Genomic DNA, 23,138 nt, shown 5'->3' with positions numbered 1-23,138 from the left:
TGTGAGTGTGAGTGTGTGTGTGTGTGTGTGTTGAAGGGTGGTCAGTCATAGTTGTGGGGGCAGGTGGTAGACAACATTCAAAAATTGTCACTAAGCAAGTGGTAACACTATAGTGGTTTAAAGGTCCCTTCTCAACAGGTCCCTGCAAAGTAAGAAGACAACTAAATTATAGGGAGCAAGGTCTACCCTCTAGAGGGAAATATTAAGAATAGTAATGAGGCTTAGCCGAGCAGATGGAATTTGGGAAAGATTTTTGATTCCAAATAGGATTCTAAACTGCAGTGTTAGGCAGCGAAAGTAGAGGCAGGAGCCCATAATTAGTGTTTGGCTGATAGTGTAGGGCAAATAGGGCAAGCCATAACTGGGAGACAAAGAGATTCTAGGAAGGCCTGGCAGCAAGTGGGCTTGTCCTTCCTGTTATACTGTCCACAGCATCAGGGTTGTTTCAGGGGTTCAGCATGCAGAAGAGGGGCATCAGGAACTTAACAAGTGTCTGCTAAGAAAGATAAGGGCTGGCATTATTAACTTTGATGAAGCAGGCATGGGCAATGTTTTTCCTTTATTTCTTCCCTTCCCTTCCCATCTCTTCCATTTCCCTTTCCCTCCCTCCCTCCCTCCCTCCCTTCCTTCCCTCTTCTTTTCTTTCTCTCTCTTTTTCTTTCTAGTTATTACTTTATCCTCTGTAGTCATTTCTTAGCCCATTACAACTTTGCTCCCATTCACTTCTTTTGTACTGTTATTGGCAAATATATTTTACATGCATTATGTTTTTATATGTTATAAGCCTAACAATTTTCTCTCTTGCTCTCTCTCAGTATATAGATATAATTTTATGCAGTTGCTTTTAAATCAACTGAGAGAAGAAAAGAGAAAAATATGTATTGAAATTGTCATTTATAATCATGCAATATTACGTTTATTGGTGCTCTTTGTGTGAATTTGAATTACTTTCTGTTATCATCTTCAGCCTGAAGAATTTCCTTTTGTATTTCTTATAAGGAGGGTCTGCTAGCAACAAATTCTTTCAATTTTGTTTGTCTGGGAACTCTACTTCGCCTTCATTTTTGAAAGATAGTGTTACTGGATATATAATTTTTGGTTCACTATTTTTTACTTTGAGCCCTTTGAATATATTATCCCACTGTCTTCTGGCCTCTCTTGTTTCTTCGGAGAAGTCAGTTGTTAAGCCTATTGGGGTTTCCTTGTAAAAAACATGCCATTTTCCTCTTTTGGCTTTCAAGATTTCCTTCATGTTTAGACTTTTAGGATTTTTCTATGCTGTGTCTGTTTGTGAGTATCTTTGCACTTATGCAATGTGCTTTCTGGAAATGCACTAGAACTTTCTGGACATGTATTTTATTATTTTCTAATAAATATGGGAAGTTTGCAGTCATCATTATTTCTAACATTTTTTCATCTTTTTTCTCTCTCTCCTGTCCTCCTGGCACTTTCGTTATGTGTATGATAGGGCACTTTGGTTGTGTATGTTAGTGCACTTAATGGTGTTCCAATATTTTTCTGAGGTGCTGTTAGTTTTTCTTCATTCTTTTCTCCCCTCTGCTCTTCGGCTATATAATCTCAACTGATCTGCCTTCAAGTTTGCTAATTCTTTTGCCAATTCAAATCTACTGTTGAGTCCGTCCAGTGAATTTTTCAATTTAACTTCTTGTACTTTTTTATTCCAGGATTTTGTTCTGTTTTGTAATGTTTAAATCTCTGTATAGAGATTTTTTTATTTGATATGACATTGCCATCACACATTCCTTGACTTCTTTACTCATGCTTTCTTTTGACCTCTGAACATATTGATGAGGGCTACTTTGAAATGTTTTTCTGTTCGATCTAACAGCAGGTCACTGTCACAGGCAGTTTCTGTTGTCTGTTTTAGGTCTTTTATGAGTCATACTTTCTTATTTTTTGTCAGGCCTCAAAACTTTTTATTGGAAACTGCACATTTTAGATAATATATTTTAGCAACTCTGGATATTGGTCCTCTTTTCCCCTTTGGAGCTTATTATTATTATTATTATTAGTTTTAGTAACTGGCCACATTATTTTTGTGAAATCTATTTTCTCCTATACTGTGAAGCCTCTGAGGTTGCTCTGTAGGGAAGCACAACATTGTTTTTTTTCACAGTCACCCTGGGATGACAATGGTCCTAATAGGAGGCTCTTCTATTCTTTTCCTGACTACAGTCAGCTGTTAAACTCTACTAACTAACTTGGTGCTGTGGCATGCACCTGTAGTTTCAGCTACTGAGGAGGCCAGGATTTCAAGGCCTATGAAGTGCACTATGATCATGCCTGTGAATGAATAAAAAATAAATGAAAGTTGCCGGCTGACTGTTGTATCATTTTTAACAATGCCTCTGACATATATTCCTCTACAAATTAATCCAATCAAAATGTAGCTTCTTCAAAGGAATAGTTTCTGAAGTCAGTGTTTGATATTTGTTCTGACTGCAGAATGACTCTGCCCAGCTGTCTAAAACCCCGATTCTCTCTTCATTCATGGATCTAATGAAGGTACAGCCTAGACCATATGGTTTAGGCTGTACCTTCATTAGATTTATGAGTGCCTTTTATCACAACCATCACTGTTTTTGAGAGCAGCCTTAGGCTCTAACTTCCTGTTTCCTGGTAAGCAGGTATATGCAAACCTACCCAGAAAGGCCAAGGAAGTTGGAAAGCTGAAGAAAGGCTGACAAATCCAGTTTCTCAGCAAGAAATATTTAATAGGGACTTATGAACCAAAGAAATTCTCGGCCAGCTTCAAGAAGATTGATCCTGTGTCCAGCCCTCTAGAAAGTTGGTTGTTTTTTGTTTTTGTTTTTGTTTGACATGGAGTTTCGCTCTGTCACCCAAGCTGGAGTACAGTGGCATGATCTCGGCTCACTGCAACCTCCACCTCCTGGGTTCAAGCGATTCTCCTGCCTCAGCCTCCTGAGTAGCTGGGATTACAGGCACCTGCCATCACGCCTGGCTAATTTTTGTATTTTTAGTAGAGACGGGGTTTCACCATGTTGGCCAGGCTGTTCTCGAACTCCCAACCTCAAAATGATCCTCTGGCCTCGGCCTCCCAAAGTGCTGGGATTACAGGAGTGAGCCACCGCGCCCTGCCTAGAAAGTATCCTTTATATAGCAAGCTTTTAGGGAAAAGGCATGTGCAGGGGTCACACTTCAGACTTTCTTGCTGAAATTTGTGACCACTGGGGAAATTAGAAAGCATCTCTATGAGGGGTTATCTATGCTACAAACATCGTTTAAACATTTTGCTGTAGAATACGTTGGTATACAGGAGTCAAATATCTGTCATCATGGTTGTTTAATTCAAGATGGTGTCACTCTTTCCATGCAACTGGCTGTTTTCCTACACTTGTCCATGCTTTGTTGCAAATAAAATCAGTTCCTCTGGAAAGAGATTAGAAGCTATCTGTTTTATGTCTTACTTCTACCCCCAGGAAAAATTGCTGAGACAGAGCTCTGGAGATGCAGATGAGGACAATGGTAAACTTCTCTTAATGATACTCATACTCTAGGAGCTGAGATGTGTCAGGGAGGCAATAGCCTGAGGTCCTCTTGGCTTGCCTCTCTTAGCATGAATCCCTTGGTCAATCTCACACACTGGGCAAGGGTGACTGGGGCAAAGGTGACTGGGCAAGGGTGACTAGGACCCAGTATTCACACTGTACCACACTTAGGGACTGGATGAGTCTGAAAGAGGAAGAGAAAGGTGATAAGATGTCATTGGCATGATGTCAGAGAATATGGTCCTGAGAAGAAAAAAAAATATGCCTTGTTTTGTTTTTTAATTACTTCTAGTTTGTGTTAGGTATCCAAGCCACTGGATATGTACCAAAGGAGGTTGCTTTTTAAAGAAGGAATATGTTGGGGAAATGCAGCAATTTAAGCACTGACAGTCTCAGGAATTCTCCTGCCCTCCCAAATCTTGTCTTTACACCTTCTGACATTTGTGAAACTACTTTTAAGCCCAGTGATGACAAGGCTTCTTATGAGCTTCTTATGAGATCTTTAGCCTTGCCAAAGTATCTGTAATATTTGCTATGTATATTTCTCTCTCAGTTAAATCTCTTTCTATAACCTATTATATGCTTAAAAATATAGTATAATTTCCTGAGTATGCAGTTTTGCTCTATGACTGTGTCACATGAGCTTCTAGGGTAAGTCTGGAAGGACACCACTACTAGTGCTGGGAACGGCTGGGCTTGGAGGGTTCAGTTCTGGGGCTGGCCCAGACTAGGAAAGATGGTCACTTATGATGGCTTGGAGGAGTTAATAAATACTGTGACTAAAGACAGAAATAAAGCTTGTTGTTAAGGAAATGGCCTAGTGTCAAATCCAAAGATCAAATGAAGATGAAAAAGAAACAAATAACAATGATAGAGGCAGGGAAACAAGGATTTGAAAAATATTCAAGCATGAAGAACTGGTTGCAAAAGTGCTTCGGTGTTGTGGAGTGTCTGTTTTCTTCAAGTTTGTAATGGAGTGTGGAAGTGAGGACAGTGGCTTAAAATAGATGTATATTATACAGGCTTTGATAGTGATCATTGGATCCTCCAAGCGAATGAACTGGACCTTGGGGTAGGGCACGGTAGACATGAGGAGGTACTTTAATGCTTGTGGTCAAATTTAAGTTCCTTATTGTATTAGGCCGTTCTTGCCTTGCTATAAATAAATATCTGAGACTGCGTAATTTATAAGAAAAGAGGTATAATTTGCTCTCAGTTCTGCAGGCTATACAGGAAGCAAAACACCAGCATCTGTTTCTGGAGAGGCCTCAGGAAGCTTACAATCATGACAGAAGCCGAAGGAGTACTAGGCATCTCACATGGTGAAAGCAGGAGCAAGGAGGTGGGGTGGCACCACATACTTTAAAATGACCAGATCTTGTGTGAACTCAGAGCAAGGGCTCCCTTATCGCCAAGGGGATGGCCCAAGCCATTCTTGAGGGATCCGTCCCCATGATCCAAACACCTCCTACCAGAGCCCACCTCCAACACTGGGGATTACGGTTCAACATGAGACTTAACAGAAACATACATTCAAACTATATATCACTTATATTTCCCCTGTATTTCTATATCTTTGTGCCTCACATCTATTTAGCTACTAAGACCTTTGAAATAGCTCTGTATTTCTTTGTAGACTGATATTTCTCAAAATATGTGCAATTGAGTATTAAGCCTATTCACTATTAGTAAGAACTTCTCTCTCTGTCTTTTTTTCTGTCTCTCACACACAGGCACAAACACACACGGAGATACACAGAGATTACTTGATCAAATGTATTTAGGAAGTGCTGGGTTATACAAAGAGAAAGAAATTGCTTTCTTATAGGAGCTCTCAGAATCTCTGCTATGCTAGAGTTTGCAAAAGTTCTAGGGGGCAAATATAATAGTTAGCATTTCCTAAATGCATTTGCCTATAGAATGCTCAAAAGTTTAGTGCTCCACAGAATCTTCTTTGTTAAATACTGCCAAATAATTGTCTCACTATTGTTATCCCTGTCTCCAGTTTACCCTACATATGGTTATCAGAATAATCTTCCTAATAATCGCACAGCCATTTATTTCTAGGCACTTGTTTGGTGCTATCAGCTATCACAAGACTCCGGAGCCACAGCACCCCACACTGAATTTTGGCTTGACCTTTACTAACTGCATGATCTGTTTTGTTTTTCTCATATATAATATGGGCGTTTTCGAGGATTAAATTATTAATATATGTGTAGCTCTTAGAATACTTTCTGGCATATAGTAAGCACTATAACAGTGGCTTTTTCTTTCTTTCTTTCTTTCTTTCTTTTGTTGTTATTTTAAGTAAAAAGCACCAGAATTTCTTGCAGGGAGAGAATTACGTGAAAGATGAGATCCCTGAGGCCTAGACTGAAAGAAGACAGTAAAACAAAAAAGATAGCTATGTTGTCTGCCTGAGAAGTTACCAGGAATTTAGAATTGGGGTGTAAACAGTGAGTGAGATCAGAGAAGAGGCAGCCAATCAACGTGGGAACTGCAGGGAAAGACTACAAGGAAGAAATAAGTAGGACTAGAGAATTTCTGATATTTGGTTTTGAGTTGTATGTGGTGCTGCTACAGCAATACTTTCAGATTCTTTGTGACTTCGCTCAAAGGCAGCTATGAACATAGGCTTGTGGACAGGGAAGAAATCTTTTCTTGAAGACTGTTCACCCTTTAGAGAAAAGAACAGCACGTATGAGTTGGAAAGATGATCCATAAATGGATTCAGAACTGGAGAAAAAGTGTTTCCTCCTTCTTTCCCCATCTCTAGAATCCCCAGAGGGATTGCAAGGGGAAAACATTTTCACCCACTGCTTGTGGGAAAGAGGCTGGCCTATTCTATTTAAACCTTAAAGGGCAGTGTGACCCCAGCTAAATTTAGGCTCATAATTACATATTACTCATGACCACTTTAGGTGGTAGGTATACAGATAAGGAAACTGAGGCTTGTGGACATGAGATCATTTGCTCATAATCCCATTACTAACATTTGGTAAAGCCAGCATTTAAATCCAGGTCTGACTTCAAACTTCTGCTGTTGTTTATGTCATTCTTCTGCTCATATCAACATGTTTCAGGATTGTCATTGCCTCTGAATAAACTGCAAACTCCTCAGGCCAGCCTTTAAGATCTTCCTTAATCTGGAAACCTCTAACTTTTAAAATCTTAACATTACCACTCTTAAAACTAGGGTCTAGAGAAGTTTCTCTGGGATGGTGTTTTTTGCTTTTGAATCTTGCTTTTCTAGGGACCTAAGTTCACCTCCCTGGATCAACTTCACCAACTGAGTGTTGGCAGAGACTGGCTAATTCGTCTTGAAATGGACCGGGGTCTTTCCTTACTTGAGTGACACTTTTCATGTTTTTTGCTGCCCGATTCCTGTGCCACTGAGTTCTGTTACCATTTGCTGGGATTCTGTGACATTGCCATCTGTCTTCCTGCCATAATTTCCACCTAGTGCTTGCCAACACATTCCCTTCATACTTGGTTCTGCTTGACTGCCTGGATTTACATTGCCTTTTGATGGGTCTTCACTCAAATTCCAGTCACACCCTAATTGATTGGTCTAGTTTTTAGGTTCTGGCCATCCATGCCTGTTCCCATAACTGAATAAGGCACGTTTGTAAAAACTTGGATGTCTAGCAAATGTGATAAATTCATGGGATAGTTGGGAACACTGGTCTGAATAGAAGGAAAGTTGTGGAGAAAAGGAAAAAGGGGAAATGATTTATGATGTCATTTGCACATGTGCAAGCTGGTGACAATAAAAGGAAGAAAAGATCAAGAAAGAGAGCCGACTTGAGTAACATGATTTTGGTAGCTATATTCTCAGTTTTTATGTCTCACCTGAAGAAGAGCTGTTGAGACCTAGTTAATTAAGTCAACATATGGTCAGCCTTGCAGCCCAAGCTGGCTGCTGCCATTTTTTAAGCCAAAGTGAGAACCAGCTCATCTCCATTTTGGCAGAATAGGAAAGACTCTTCTCTATGAACCAGTGACTCATAAAACACCATCAATATAAAACTCACAACAAAATGTATAATTTAATTTCTAGCAGTCATTTTGGAAAAATATGTATGTTTCTTAAATCAAACATACTATATCCCAAGTATTTTCTCTAGTCAGTTATAGGGAATAATATTGCTGATAAAGCCAAGAAATAGATTAAAATTATAGAAATATGTATAGTCAATAAAACTAACCGTATGCGTTTTATTTATGGGTGTCTTATGTTGCTGACATGATATATCTTCCTTTATTGCTGTGATTAGTAATCAATCAGTTAACATCGCTTTCTACAAAAGAAAACTGACCATACAAAGTTAATAGAACATAATGGCAATTGCTAGAAATAATAATTCTTTGCAGTGAAAACAAATGCATTGAGAAGAAATGGATTCTTCTAGAAGAAACCAAGGACACTAACTTTTTTTCTTTTTCATCAGTCAATCATTTCTACATTCAAACCATGAAATTTGAAATGAGAATTTACAACATCTCCAGTTTTCCATACATGGTTATTGCTAGTATACGTACACATAAATAATAATAAAATGGTTGTTTTACACATGGTAGGATGAGGACACTTGTGAGTTCGAATTAGCCAGCTGGAAATAATTTTAAAAACAAAAGATATTATCTAGTGTCAAAAACAAGTGTTTCATTTAGTACAGCATTGGAGTAAGCTGGAAGTTTTAAAACACACCAAGAGAATGAAAACAGCAGCAGGCGAAGACAAATATCTAATATTCTTGGTAACTATTGGATTATCTTTCCCCAGTTGTATTGTGGGCATGACAAAAAGCTGATGTAGTGGAATAACAGTATAATTCCTGAGGGATCTTTCTGAGAAAAGTAGAAATTGGCAGCTGTTTGTAAATAGATGTGTATTCCTTCCTTTTCCTTACATTTTGTTTCAAATAACTGAAAATTAAGAGAAAGAGTTCTCTGTTATTGTTGTTGTTGATGTTTGAGAGAGAGAGAGAGAGAGAGGGTCTTGCTCTATTGCTAAGGCTGGAGTGCAGTGGTGCAATAATAACTCACTGCAGCCTCGACTTGCTGGGCTGAAGAGCTCCTCCCATCTCAGACTCTTGAGTAGCTGGGACTACAGGTGAGCACACAGCATCTGGATAATTGTCTTTATGTTTTGTAGAGACAGGGGACTTGCTATGTTTCCCAGGCTGGTCTCCAACTCCTGGCCCAGCCTCCCAAAGAGCTGGGGTTTCAGACATGAGCCACCAAGTCTGGCCAAAAGATCTCTTATATTCTATAAATTTTGCTTTCTGAAGAGGCAGCACGCTAATGAAGTTATAAATTTTTGAGAGTCAAAATTATGGTAGAACTCTTGGTATCTCCTAGCACAGTTCTGTTTGTAGTAACAATTCAATAAATATTTATTAAATCTGTGGGTGAAGTGAGTCCAAATTTCTAAACTTTGCATGAAGGTCAGGTTTCGATAAAGTTTAAGAGAAAAGTGTTCTAGGATTTCATAGGAGGGTACTGATTTGGGCACTTCTTTAAAGAATTACGTGGTGTGTAAATGCAAATGACGATGCTGAAAGTAAGCTTATGGCATGGGATGGAAATGATGTGATATGAGTTTTCTCAGGGTCCTTTGCTGTTGCCATGAGGTTCCTGCTTCAGTGGTTCTTTCAATAACTAAGAAACTTTGCTAAGTAGTGCCCCAAAATGGTTGGCTGAGAGCTGGGTTGTCCTAGCAGTGAACAGGAGAGAGGATGGTACTATGCCTTCCTTTCTCTATCCCTCAGTTCAAATAAAAATCTGACCGTGTTCAGTTGTCTACCCTCCTCTCTTTGGCCCTGTGCTTTAGAGAAGGGCTGTCCTAGGCACAGGTAATACATCTTGATTGGTTTAAAACCTGGCCAGGCATGGTGGCTCACGCCTGTTATCCCAGCACTTTGGGAGGCTGAGGTGGGTGGATCACCTTAGGACAGGAGTTTGAGACCAGCCTGGGCAACATGGTGAAACCCCGTCTCTACAAAGACAAAATTAGCAGGACGTGGTGGTGCATACCTGTAGTCCCAGCTTCTTGAGGGGCTAAGGCATGAGAATCACTTGAACTCAGGAGGCAGAGGTTAAGTGAGCCGAGATGGACCCACTACACTCAAGCCTGGGTGACAGAGTGAGACTCTGTCTCAAACAAAACAAAACAAAACAAACCAGTTATGGTAGAACCATAGTTCTTGTGAATAATTGGTAGATATATGAGTATGTGATCAGGTTCCAGCCAATCAATCAAAGGGATAATCTGCTGCAGAACTCCTGGGAGAGGTTTGCTTGATCCTAAGAGAAAACTCATAGGAGGAAATACCTTTTTCCTTTGGAAGTAATGGTAACTGAAAATGATGCCTGAATTTGCACAGCCATCTTGTGACCATGAGAGGAGGTAGCTGAGGATAGTATGATGACTCATTGTGTGTGTCAGCAGAGTAAGGAGGAAAAAGAACTGATTCCTTGATATCACTACTGGGCAGATGAATCGCTATTCCTGGACTCATTGTTATGTGAAACATATTTGTTTTTGTGGCTCCTTGAGTGCATTTGCTAGTTTGCATAGGGAGGCCAGATTCAACTAATACAAATGTAGGGTTTGCAATTAAATTTGAATTTCAGGTAGACATTGAATAATTTTTTAGTATATGTATGTCCAATGCAATATTTGTCCCACGCAACATTTGGGACATGCCTATACCAAAAAATAAAAAACTGTTGTTTATCTGAAATTTAAATCTAATGAGGTGTCTTGTATTTTATCTGGCAACCCTAAGCTTACAGTAGAAAGCAGTCTACTTAATTCAGTAATGAAAGGATTTTCTCAGGTCTTATTAGGTCTGTATACTCTTTTAGAAGTGAGGTAAAAGTAGATTTACCAGTCATAGTTTAAGTACACATATTTGAAATTCAGCTTCATATTCTCAAAAACTAACTTTAAAAAGCTCAAAAATTTTCCTCTTATGTCTTGTCCAACCAGATTTGAAATTTTATTGTAATGCAGATTAACAGTGGAAAGAATCAGACAGATCTTAGAATCTCAGCTTCTTTATTTACTACCTGTGTGGGTCTGGCAAAAATCAGCTATCTGAATTGATTTCAAGTATCTCAACATATGGTTATGAGGAATTAATAAGATAAATTGTGAGAAGCACCTATTATGTCAGACACATATAATTTGTTCAAAACACATTAGGTGTCTATCCCATATTAATTGTAAAGAACTGGCTTAGGAGTACTTGTGAGGGTCTTGTACTAAGAAAGAATGGCAACTCATACATCCAAACTCCCGTGTTATCCTTTTTCTCTCCACAACTTGAGCAGAATGAATAGAACAAGATATGAACAAACAAGGTGCCTTATGGAGTGAGGAACTTGTATTCTCTTAATGTATAGCTGAGTTTTACTCCTGACACTGGGACTGACATGTATGTGATTCCTCATAAATGCTTATTTTATTATTTTTTGATGTCATTATTATTGTTATTATTATTATATAATAAGAAAGGATAGTTTTGCCTTTTCTTGGAGGGTAAGAACTTGTCTTAGTATCTTCAGCATGAGGCACAGTAGGTACCACCACTGAAATGATACTTATTGGCGCACACCTGGCCACAGAATTGGGTCCCTGACTAATGGATAGTAAATAGACCATACAATTTTCCTAATATGTTATTATATATTCAAATTTTTATGTGCATATTATGATATTTCTATCCTCTTTTTGTTCACACACACAAAAACAGATCTCACAGAGAAAAATATAGAACCCTCAGAATGACAGCTGCGATGTCAAGTCTTACTGTGCTTCCATAATTCTGGGGAAGAGAAGAATTGGAGAGGGAGGAAAGAACAGCGGCCTTCAAGTAGTTGAAGGGCTGTCATATGGGAGGAAGGCTTGCTCATGCCACGGACTCCAAGGGCGGAACTAAGGTTGAAGGGTAGAAGTTAAAAGGTGGTATGGTCAAGTTTAAGAATAAAAACTGCTCATTACTGCAATGTCTCAAATGTGGTGAGGTCTCCTCTACTGAAATGTTGATTCACTGTCTCTGATGACCATTTATCAGGAATATTAGAGCAGTAACTACAGCTCTGTTTTCTTCTTAACTTGTAAAATGGGGATAATAATCCCAATTTATCGACTCACAGGAGAGGGATTTGATCCAATGAAATCTAAAGAGACCCTTTTGCTAGTTTTTAGGCAGCTGTAAAGCCCTAGTTGCAGTGGTTTTCAAACTTTGCTGCAAACTAGAATTACCCTCGGAGCTTGGAAAAACCTGTGTGTCTAGGCCTCACCTGCAGAGACTCCGATGTAAGTGGTATCGGGCATGCCAGAGAATTAGGGTTGTTTCAAAGCTCTCCAAGTGATTCTCATGTACAACAATTTCGAGAACCACTAAACTAGTGTACTAAGTTAGAGCCATTATTCTGGATTTTACTTTGGAATCTAGGTTGGACTACAGATGTGACATTGAGCAACTACTTTAATTTCTCTTGGATCTACATTTCTCGTTTACCAGGAAGAAGAGGACATGCATACTTCTAAAGTAACTTCCTCTAGTATTTTATTACTTTAAGGCAGTTGACCCTTAAAGGTTTATGAATTAAGGAAAGGGCACTTAACTACCTTCTAGGAGTAGAAGAGGATCTCTGCTTTGACACGTGGGTATTGTTGGCACTCTTTTTCTCAGTTTTCATAGCAGTCATGGACTCCTTTCAATGCGGGGATGTGTATACCTCTCCGGGGAATGTGTGGCACCAACAGCATTTGGATGGCTGGTTGTTTCAGCAGTCCTTTGCTTAAAATAGGCATGCACCCTAATTTGAGAAGAAGCTGGCAGAGGATAAAAGTGGGTTTCTTTGCTCTTCCCCAATATTCTAGAAGCTGCTTCATTATCAGAGTTGGAGTCATCTGGACATTTTTCTTGGTGTTTTTTTGTGCATGGCTATACTTCTTTATACTCTTTTGGGATGCTGTCTTACATACTGCTTAGTGACTTGCTTACCAATCATTTTCCTAGCCTAACCCAGAACAACCATGTTGTCTTTGGTCTTGACTTTGCTTCTTTCCATATGAGACTGCACGTCTTATTGTCACTCCAGTCATGCAGCAACTGACTCTAGACAGGCAGTCCTGGACATAGGATTCCATTTTTTTTTTTTTCTGCAAGGAAATCCAAGGACTCCAGTTATTAGGTCAAAGATGTTGCTCATATTCCAGGTAATTCATATTTGTTGGTGAAGTTTTATTTGCCATGCAGTGCCCACAAAAGTAATCCTAGAAATGAGCAGTATTGTGAGGCATAGCATAACACATCCACATTTTATGTGGAGGATATGATCCAGTGGCATTTTATGTAGTGTGAAACTTCTGTCTTCTAAAAGGGAAGATTCTTTTGGAAGGATGGTCTCCTGCTGTGTAATGCTTCGTGAATTTCTAGTTTAAAAAAATTAGATTTTCTAAAGATCCACTACTATGTACACATTTCAAAATAAATCACCCAGTTAACTCAAAACAATCTTATCGTGAGAAATTTTGGAAAGCTTGAGTTACTTCTAAGAGTTAAAAATGTTCTTTCCTCCTGTTCTGCATGTCAGACTGGACATGATTACTCTGATGTTTCCGTAAATGCTATTAGTGCAGTATGAAAGTAGCAAAAAACTTAAAAAAAAAAAAAAAAATCAGGGAGGGCAACAAAGCAATAAGAAGGATCATAGGGCACCATGTTAATAACAAATCACAGGAGGTGGCTCCATAAAGGTTGTGAAAACTAGTTTCTCATCGCAGGAATTGGGTTGGGCCACCCCTTCACCCTCCTTCTCAAACACAAATATTATCATATAATAAAAGCCTGCTTCTCTATGCTTATAACCCAGCCTCCATTCCTTGGACACCACCATTTTAAAGGGATTTACTGTACGGACTTCTCCCAAGTTCCTAGGCATTATCTTCTGGACCCTATCCTGCAGAGGTGAAGCGTCCATTTGGGGACTCTCGCTGGGTGAGAGGGACAAGAAACACCCACTAGGACCCAACCCCGGCAGCCAGCGGCTCGAGCATGCGCTGAGAGTTTGTGCAGCTGGCCCTGGCTGCCGCCGCTGCCTCGTCCGGACTCGGAGAGGACTTGGGAGGGACAGCGGCGCTGGGAGGTGGCTTAGCAGAGACTTTCCAGCAACTGCTGCCCAGGACTTTTTTTTTTTTTTCTTTTTCCCAGGAGGCGGCGACGGCGGCGGTGGGGGGAGAGGAAGAGAAAAGCGCCTCCAGCTGAAGCCAATGCAGCCCTCCGGCTCTCCGCGAAGAAGGTCCCTGCCCCGATGAGCCCCAGCCGTGCGTCCCCGACTGTCCCCAGGCGGGCGTGGGGCACAGGGCCCAGCGCCGACGGTAAGTGGCCGCGCGTCTGTCGCCTTTCCTGCTCGCTGTCCCGCCAGCCCGCCGAAGGCTGCCCTCCGCGCTGTGTGCTAAACTACTTAAGGGCTGGCTCTGGGGCTCCCTGCCGCCGGTGCTTCCCCTCGCGCCCTGCCGGGGGCGCGCGGACGCGATGGCTGGGTCGGTGGCCGCGCTTGCTTTGTGCTCCGCGGGCGGCTTTGAGCGAGGGGTCGCGGGAGCGGCCGGGGTGAGGGAAGCGGGGTTTGAATGACTAACCGGGCATCTGCACAGCTGCATCGGCCCTAATTCCCCGGCGCCCCCGCCCCCCGCCCACTGTCCCAGGCTAATCCATCATTCTGGGGCCGAAAACATCATTTCTCACGTTCTCCCAGAGAAACCCTAGTAGCCAGGCGGAATCTCAACTCCGCGCTGCACCCCCCACCCCCCGCCCCGCCGCCCCAGTCCCTTGCATTCACACCCGAGCTGCGGGGCAGGGTAGAGGGGTGCGGAGTTGGAGTGCCCAGGAACTGTCCTAACTAGAAGGGCGCTCCTGCTCTCGGGCTTGCCGGTGGCGCCTCTGACGTGTCCGGGGTAGGGGGCAGTGTGGTGTCTCACCTTCAGGACAGTTCCGAGCAGAGCTGTCCCCGAGGAGGGGCGTGGAGTGAGGGAGGTTTTCAAGAGCGTCTCATCAGAATGCACAGGGCTCCGCCGCGTGTCCCCTGAGAACGCGAGTTTACTGTGCGACTTCATTCATCCGGATAGTTGCTCTTTTCTTTTCCCAGCAGGTGTTATCTGAAGCCGGTTTGGAACTTTTGGGAGTTTAGTTACCATTATGACTTTAACAAATGATTTTTGATGAGGCGATGTCTCGAATGCGCTGGGCTTCGGGACCCTCTGAACCCTGCTGAGGGCTGGTGGGGGAGGGACGGGCAGGCGGTGGGAAGCGTGATGGTGAGATGTCCCCTGTTCTCTCTCCCCCGCCCACTGCAGATCGCTGCCGTTTTGCCCTTGGGAGTAGGATGTGGTGAAAGGATGGGGCTTCTCCCTTACGGGGCTCACGATGGCCAGAGAAGATTCCGTGAAGTGTCTGCGCTGCCTGCTCTACGCCCTCAATCTGCTCTTTTGGGTAAGTAAGTTTCACTGCACCAACAGGTGGGGACGGCTGGCTCTGGTTTTCTGCAGCCACCGGATAATGCGCCAAAGAGCATGGCTAAGCATTAATTAATTACATGGGATAACACCCTCTATTTTTCAGAGAAGTAAAATTTGACCTTCTTAAAATGCCTTTGATCTAGCTCAAGTTCCATTTGTAATTAGAACAAAGAAATCCACCCCTGGATACTACTGGCAGTAAAATTAGACTTGAAGTTAATCTAGGGATATAAATAAATGCACATGCTTCTACTCATAGATAAGAAAATTATGACATACTACTTAGGGAACCGCGTGTTTGCGGGAATTTTAGATAATTGTGCAAGCCATAAATTGTTTCTTTACATCTCTGTCACCTGTAAAATCTAGTTGGGCCAAGTCTTAATATATTTTTTGTGGGCGGGGGCCGGGGGGGGGTGTGGAATTCACACCCAGATAACCTATCATAAAAAGGCTGAGTAGATTTGTCTAGGGGATTCCATACAGCCTGAAGGGTGATTTTTATGTAACTAACTCTAAGTTGGCAAAGTTTAAGGAATTGTGTGTATGCTTTTGGAAAATCCCATAACCATTTAGGGAAATAAAATACATAAAATGTAACAAGCTCATGGAAATCTTTATGCCCTATGAGTTAATGACTTTTTATGCTTTAAATTTTCATAAAGTATGATTAATAATCGTATTATTACTTATAAAACTTAGGAAAATATAACAATTTAAACCGTGAATGTTGCTTCAGGAGGCTGCCACTCTTAAGCAAATTGTTCTTCCCATTTTTTTGTGTTCTATTAATAATTTTATTCAAAATTTTCTGTTACAAATTTTATTGTGCAATTTATTTATGTGGCTGACTGGCTGCCATGCTGACTGGCTGGCATTGCCCAGCCTTTTTTTCATAGGGCTATTACATGTGGTCTCTAGAAGATGACATTTTGGTTGAACTGCACCTTATAGATGGCCCCATTTTAAAGGACAAATTAAGTCTTACTTCAGTGAGTAATCTCAAAATATCTAAAATGGCAGCATTCCTTTTCTCAACATTAAAGCATTAATTTCTCAAAATTAAAGCATTGAGTAGTTAAATTCACCATTTGGAAATGTAAAATCACAAGTTGATCTTATTGTAGTTTATACTTCTTAAAAGCTCGATTTTTAAGTGAATCATTAAATTACCTGGATAATTAAAAGTTATTAAGATTTTAAACTCCATTTCTTTAAAATGTATGATAATTATCACTCCTGTTTACTAGTTTTTTTCACTTTTCTACATCGTGCTTTTTAATTATAGAATCATCACATTCCACTTCTAAAAGGAGCTTTAAAGATGGCCTGGTTGAACTTCCCTCCTTTGTGAGTGAGGAAATTAAGTGCAGATTAAGTGACTTGCCAAAGATCAAATAGTCCAATGGTGGAGTGCCAGGAACAGAACTCAGCTTTCTTGCCCCTAGACAGTGTCTTTAACTTGACCCTTACTGAGTTTTGAACCTTAGAATTACTAAGATTGTTGTTGTTGTTGTTTGATAAAAAATAAGGCTTTGAAAAATTTGTTAATACTTTATATTGTGTGGGAAAAAAATAACCAAATCATTCAACAAAAGTATCACTCCCCTTGGAAATGAAATTTGCATAAAAGCACCTATTCCTGAAACTCTTCCAGGGCTCTTTGTGTCCCCAGAGAATGTAAATGTTATTTCTTTGTTGTTACCCTGTACTTAAACCTTCTAACTTTCTATGTTTGTGTGTGGTGTGTGTGTGTGAGTGTGTTCTGATTTATTGGCTTATTTAGATTGCTTCCCTCTTTCTCCAGCCCTCCTCTTCTCCCAATATCACCTACGCTTCAACAAAATAATCCAGGTTAAGCATCTTGTATACATTTTTCTGTATTTTGTTTCATACAAAGATAGATTTACTCATACCTGTCCACAACAGATACACAATACTATATGTGTAAATTCTTGATTTTTTTGTTGTTAAATTAGTTTCTCATTTGGGTTAGAGTCATAGGAGTGGAATTGCTATGTAAAAAAGTATGTGATAACAACAACAAAAACAAACGTAGCTGACCTATCTAACTAACATACAAAATAGCTAATGCTTCTTATTATGTTTGCCAGGCATATTTAGTGTCTGTTTCCTAGCCTGTAAAGTAGGAATCATAGTTCTCTATTTTTTAGAGATGTTGTGAGGAGGATTAGAGTTAACATTTATACAGCGCTGAGAGCAGTGGCACATAATAAGTGCTGTCTATGCAATAGCAGTATTGCAGTTATTACTATAACTACTACAATAATGATGATGTTCTAGCAGATTACCAGGAGGTGGATTGCTACTATCATTATGGTACTAATCATAGTAATTGTTATTGTTATGATTAATACTGCTAATGTTGCTACCACTACTGCAATTCCTTTGACCCAGCAGTCTTGTTCTGGGAATCTGTTCCCTAGAAATAAAAGCAGTAATTACCCCATTATATGTACAAAAATATTTGTTGCCATCTTGTTGGTAATATGGCATTTCTAAATCTTTGCCAATCTGAAACATTTAAAGTATTATCTCATTGTTACTTTATTTTGTACCTACCCCACTACCAGTGAGCAGGGGCATCATTTTATATATATTTTTCATATACATCATTAACTATTTCATATTTATCATTTAGGTTTGCCCTATATTTTAAGTGTTAATTTCATTTATGTTATCTGTTTCTATATAATAGTTAAACAAACTTTTCTATATTCTTTGTAATATAATTTTCTTTTCTTTTTTTTTTTTTTGAGACAGAGTCTCACTCTGTCGCCAGGCTGCAGTCCAGTGGTGCAATCTCAGCTCACTGCAACCTCCACCTCCCGGGTTCAGGTGATTCTCCTGCCTCAGCCTCCTGAGTAGCTGGGACTACAGGTGTGCACCACCATGCCCGGCTAATTTTTGTATTTTTTAGTAGAGATGGGGTTTCATCATATTGGCCAGGCTAGTCTCGGACTCCTGACCTCATGATCCACCCACCTCGGCCTCCCAAAGTGCTGGGTTTACAGGTGTGAGCCACCGTGCATGGCCTGTAATATAATTTTCTACAGGATTTTATATGTATAAATATGAATATATTATGTATAAAAATAAATATAAATATATGTCTAAATATGTGTGTGTATATATATATATATATCTGCATTTCTTGACTTGGTTAAGGTTTGTTTTTAAAAATGTTCTTTAAGATTATTTTATCCAATTAAAAATGTCTGTTGGGGCTGGGTGCAGTGGCTAACACCTGTAATCCAAGCACTTTGGGAGGCCAAGGCAGGAGGTTAACGAGGTCAAGAGATTGAGACCATCCTGGCCAACATGGTGAAACCCTGTCTCTACTAAAAATACACAAATTAGCTGGGTGTTGTGGCATGCACCTGTAATTCCAGCTACTCAGGAGGCTGAGGTAGGAGAATCACTTGAACCTGGGAGGCAGAGTTTGCAGTTAGCCGAGATTGCCCCACTGCACTACAGGCTGGCGACAGAGTGAGACTCTGTCTCAAATTTAAAAAAAAAAAAAAAATCTGTTGGGATTTTTGTTAGAATACTATGAAATGTATAATAGGCTAATTTTAGGGAAACTGATTTTACTTCTTCAGTGTTAAGGCAATGTTTGCAGATCCTATCATTACCAAGTCAGAAGCCGTTTTCAGCCTGTGCTGGAGACATTCCTGGCCATTGTTAACATTACCCTCATCTAGTTCTCATAATAGACCCATAAAATAGTTTTCTTTCTTAGTCTCTCTCTCTCTCTTTTTTTTAGGTAAAGAAACTGGTACTTAGAGTAGTTCAATAACTTGCTAGTAAGTAGCAGAACAGGAATTGAAAGTCCAGTTTTGTTTTTTATCCAAGTGTAGTAGAAGTTAAATTACTGGGAACAATGGTGGATTTATTTGCATGAGAGAAGTCAAGCAAACATCCTCAGAAGGAAGGGATTAGCTGTCCACCTGCTCATTCCAAGTTCTCTAGAACAGTGCTTCTAAAACCTCAGAGTGCATGCACACCTGGAGATCTTGTTAAAATGCAGATTCGGATTTCGTATGTCGTGAGTTCTACCTGAGAGTACATTTCTAACAAGCTCCTCTGTGATGCCAGTGCTGCTGGTCTGAGCGTCACACCCTGAGGAGCAAGGCTTTAATACTAGCTTTTAGTTCTCATTGGAATTACAAGTAGAACAAACCAGTGTGGCATATGAACCCCACTTCTTAAACCAGACTTCACATTCTGACTGTGGAGAGGGAGATTGTTCCTCCCTCTGGGTCTGCAAGATTGACAACCTTGTCCCCATTACCCATGAGGTGAAAAGCTATAGGCTTTTACTCTCCTCTGGCATTTTAAGTAGTCTTAGTTTTTTTAAATCTATTTTTACTATATTGGTACCTTCTTACCTTTTCTACCCCACTAGGATTTTAGGGAAAAAAAATTAATCTTAATCACAAAAACATTGGGAACCCTTTCAATTTTGTTTTCCTGTTCTGAGAGTCAAAAATCAAACTGAGAGTTTTTTTTTTCAAGTTAAAAAGTGTATCTTGAGTATTTTTTTAAAAAATGTAAGGCATAGATGTGTTTTTAAGTGTAAGCTATAAATGTATCTTAGAAGAAACAATCCGTAGCATATTCAAGATCACACACGCTCTGCATTCTCTTTATTGTATGGATCCAGTCACCTTGATTTGCCATCTGTTGAGTGTCTTTTCCACATCATGAAGAAGCCAGATTCTAGTACTGTTGTGCTGGGGTCGGCACAGAAGTATTGGGCCTTCTAGGTTTGTCGCGAGTATTGTGGGTTTGTGATGGGAAGGAGCACACAGGAGATGGTGTGGGTAGGTGAACTGCCCGAGGGTTCTTTTGAGACCATGATTCACCTTCTCTCCATGGTGGAGTAAGGACGTGGGTTACCTTTCCTTCAAATTTATACGCTTTTATTACTAGTAAAATTTAAATGGCATATTATTTAAAGAAATGAGAGCTTTCTACCATTTTAAAGACAGTTTCTGTAGCTTTTTGGTCATTTGTCTTTCTTAGATGGTAATTGTCTATTATTACAAATATAGATAAATATGGTTCTCCTTGAAAATTTCTGACATTGGTGAACATTTAAAATTCATCAAATATGTGTTTGTTTCTAATTTTCTAAATGTATAATATAAACTCCCATATCTCACCATTATATAAGAGCCATTGTTTTTTACTTACCATTACTAAAGATAATAGCAACAGAGAAGAACTACCCTGATTAAATATGAAAAGTAACTTAGAAAGTCTAAAAAAGTAGGAAATTTTGTTTATGCTTTTGAGATATATGCGTGGCAGATGAAATGACAGGAGGCTCAATGTTCTCTTTCTTTTTCTCTGGCCATCCGTAGTGAACCTTAGGTGTTTAATCCACACAGAATCTGAAGAGTTAGATTCTTGGCAAGTAGAAGTTTGAATTCACAGGAAGGACATTTATGAATCATATTAAAATACTACATTTTAAATTGGTGTCCCCAACTTTATGCTATGAATGGTATTCAAGTATTTTTGAACTCTTCCTAAGGAATAGTGGAAAGCCCTCCAACAAATATTTGTGGTCTTTTAAAATAAATTTTAACCATAAAAAATTCCTTTAGTCAGCCAGACGCGGTGGCTCATGCCTGTAATCCCAGCACTTTGGGAGGCCCAAGCAGGTGGATCACCTGAGGTCAGGAGTTCGAGACCAGCCTGACCAAAATGGCGAAACCCTGTCTCTACTAAAAATACAAAAATAAGCTGGGTGTGGTGGCATGCAGCTGTAATCCTAGCTACTAGGGGGACTGAGGCAGGAGAATTGCTTGAACCTGGGAGGGGGAGATTGCAGTGAGCCAAGATCGCGTTACTGCACTCCAGTCTGGGCAACAAAGTGAGACTCCATTTCAAAAACAAACAACAAAAAAAAATCTTTTAGTCTCAGAGCAAAGCTGATCTACTTTTTTATATATACACTGTGGCTTAGCTGAGCAAAGACTTGAGCTGCTGTATGCTTCTTAAGGAATGTTTTTTGAGAAGTACATGGAAGATTGTTCACAGCACATTCTGCTGCATACTGAGCAATAGGCTCCTCCCTCATTGACTCCACTCAGGAAATAATCCTGAGCTGGGATGTTGGGGAAGTGGAGTTTACTGCAGTTAGACTGCACAGAAACTATCATGTAGAATGAGGCATTTTACTCTTCTTTTACCTATAGTAACTATAGGTTGATCATATACTTTATCATGGCAACCAGGACAATGTGGAGACTGAAGAAAAGGGGATGTTTCTGCTAAGAATTATGCCCAAACAACAGAGGCTTATAGTGGGTCTCTTGTGGTCAGATCAGAATGCATGGTCACCCTATCTTATAGGAAAACATGGTGGTCTAGAAAAACTGTCAGTCAGAACAGCTCCAGGGTGATATTGATTTATTCAGCTCTAATCAATTGATGTTCATTCTGAAATGATACCCACCAGTAATCTCCAGACTGTATTTCAGCCATCATTTACATTGCCTATTCTTTCACAGCTTTAGCAAATAGTGTTACCTGTTTGCTCTCTTTCCTTCTGCCCATCCCCTGGTAGAGGGAAGCTGAGAAGGCACAGACTCACAAAAAGGCGAAAGGGAGCAGGCCTGGCAACATGAAACACATATGTGACTCACCTCGTGTGACCAGCCTCCAAATAATCAAGGCTAGATAGATCTTACTTTTACATTTTAACAAATAGCAATTTAAAGGCTAAGTATGGTGGCTCATGCCTGTAACCTCAGCACTTGGGAGACCAAGGCAGGAGGATCAATTGAGCCCAGGAGTTCCAGGTGCAATGAGCTATGATCATGCCTAGGAGACAGAAAAAAACACCAAAAAAATTTAAATCCTTTTTTAAAAGAAGGAAAGCTTCTGGTCCAATTTTTCCATTTTCAAGATTAGCCAATAAAAATTATGAAAGTTTGAATTATTTGTCGATTACAGACAAAGCTGTAACTAAGATTCAGGTCTCTTTTATGTTCCTCTCTTTGCTAACAGGTTTGACATGAAAAGTTTAGGTATGTGGTTTTAGACAGCTGTCATCCTTGAACAGAAACTATTTGTGTCACTGTCATCTTATGTGGGACTATATGTTACAGATGGCAGACAGTTGAAAGACAGAAAAGACTGTTTCTTGACTGTGACCTTGCTATTTTATGGAAATTATAGGTACACATTTCATAATACACTTAGGAAATGCGCATACACATACAATTCTGATTCAGAAAACAACTTGATTCAAGACTTGTTTTTATAGAATTAGATGCAAGCAAAAGCAGACCATGTCCTCAACACTGCAAATTTTATGTTTCTAAATATTTGTTGAAAGCTAGCATTTTCTAAGTATTTTGCAAGAGACACTGTGACAAATGTCCTGCCAAATAGTATATTAAATGTATTTCTATCAAGTAACACTTTGTTTAGTTTTAAAATATCTCCTTGAGCTTCAAGTAACATGTTGCAATACTGGAGAAAACAAAAGGAGCTATAAAGCCTAGCTACATATGATAACTATAATGTTCCTAATAATTTAGCCAATGTGAGTGGCATTTGAAGGATTATTTTCATAGTTAATTTGGAAAATTAGCAGAAAATAACATGTTTAGCAAGGAGTCCTGAATTCCTCACATAAGTTGTGCTTCTAGGTTTAATATCAGGTTTAGTTATTGAGTTGACCTAGTCTCGTTTTAGTTCAGTTTCTTGCTATAGGCATGCACTATATTTGTTTTTATTGTTATCATTTTCTCAAGCCCAGTGAGTAAAGCCTCACTTGTTGAGGATGAAACTGTTCTCAGACATTTAATGTTGCTGGAATCAATTCCTTGAGAAAAAGCCGTTTTATTCCCAGGGTTGCTTGTTTACTATAGAATAAGGCTTGGTGTTATTATTTTTTTGACTAATGTTCTGTGCACAGCTGCAATGTTTGGGTATACTCCTGTGAAAAAAACATTGGGACAGAGTATAATGCAAAGTTTTAGTTTAAAGTACTTTTGAGAACACTTTAGCCACCTTCTAATCTGATA

General features: G+C 39.8%; 2 protein-coding genes across 4 annotated transcripts in view; one reads left to right on the top strand and one right to left on the bottom strand.

The window, feature by feature from the left end:
- LOC129060460 (putative uncharacterized protein encoded by LINC01549) overlaps positions 1-14,700 on the bottom strand; it is an 85,063-nt gene extending 70,363 nt beyond the window's left edge. For all 3 annotated transcript variants that reach the window (XR_008527207.1, XR_008527206.2, XR_008527208.1), the window contains exon 1: positions 14,533-14,700. The gene's annotated coding sequence lies outside the window, so the exon portion shown is untranslated. The remainder of the gene's footprint in view (positions 1-14,532) is intronic.
- TSPAN12 (tetraspanin 12) overlaps positions 13,797-23,138 on the top strand; it is a 68,994-nt gene continuing 59,652 nt past the window's right edge. The window contains 2 exon segments of the mRNA NM_001134021.1: positions 13,797-13,932; positions 14,908-15,043. Of these exon segments, the coding sequence (NP_001127493.1) occupies positions 14,978-15,043 (66 nt within the window). The 5' untranslated portion in view covers positions 13,797-13,932; positions 14,908-14,977.

The sequence above is a fragment of the Pongo abelii genome, chromosome 6 (genome assembly GCF_028885655.2).
Source record: "Pongo abelii isolate AG06213 chromosome 6, NHGRI_mPonAbe1-v2.0_pri, whole genome shotgun sequence".
Classification (NCBI taxonomy): domain Eukaryota; kingdom Metazoa; phylum Chordata; class Mammalia; order Primates; family Hominidae; genus Pongo; species Pongo abelii.
The sequence above is the reverse complement of the archived record's forward strand: the minus strand, read 5'-3'. Positions and strand labels throughout refer to the sequence as shown.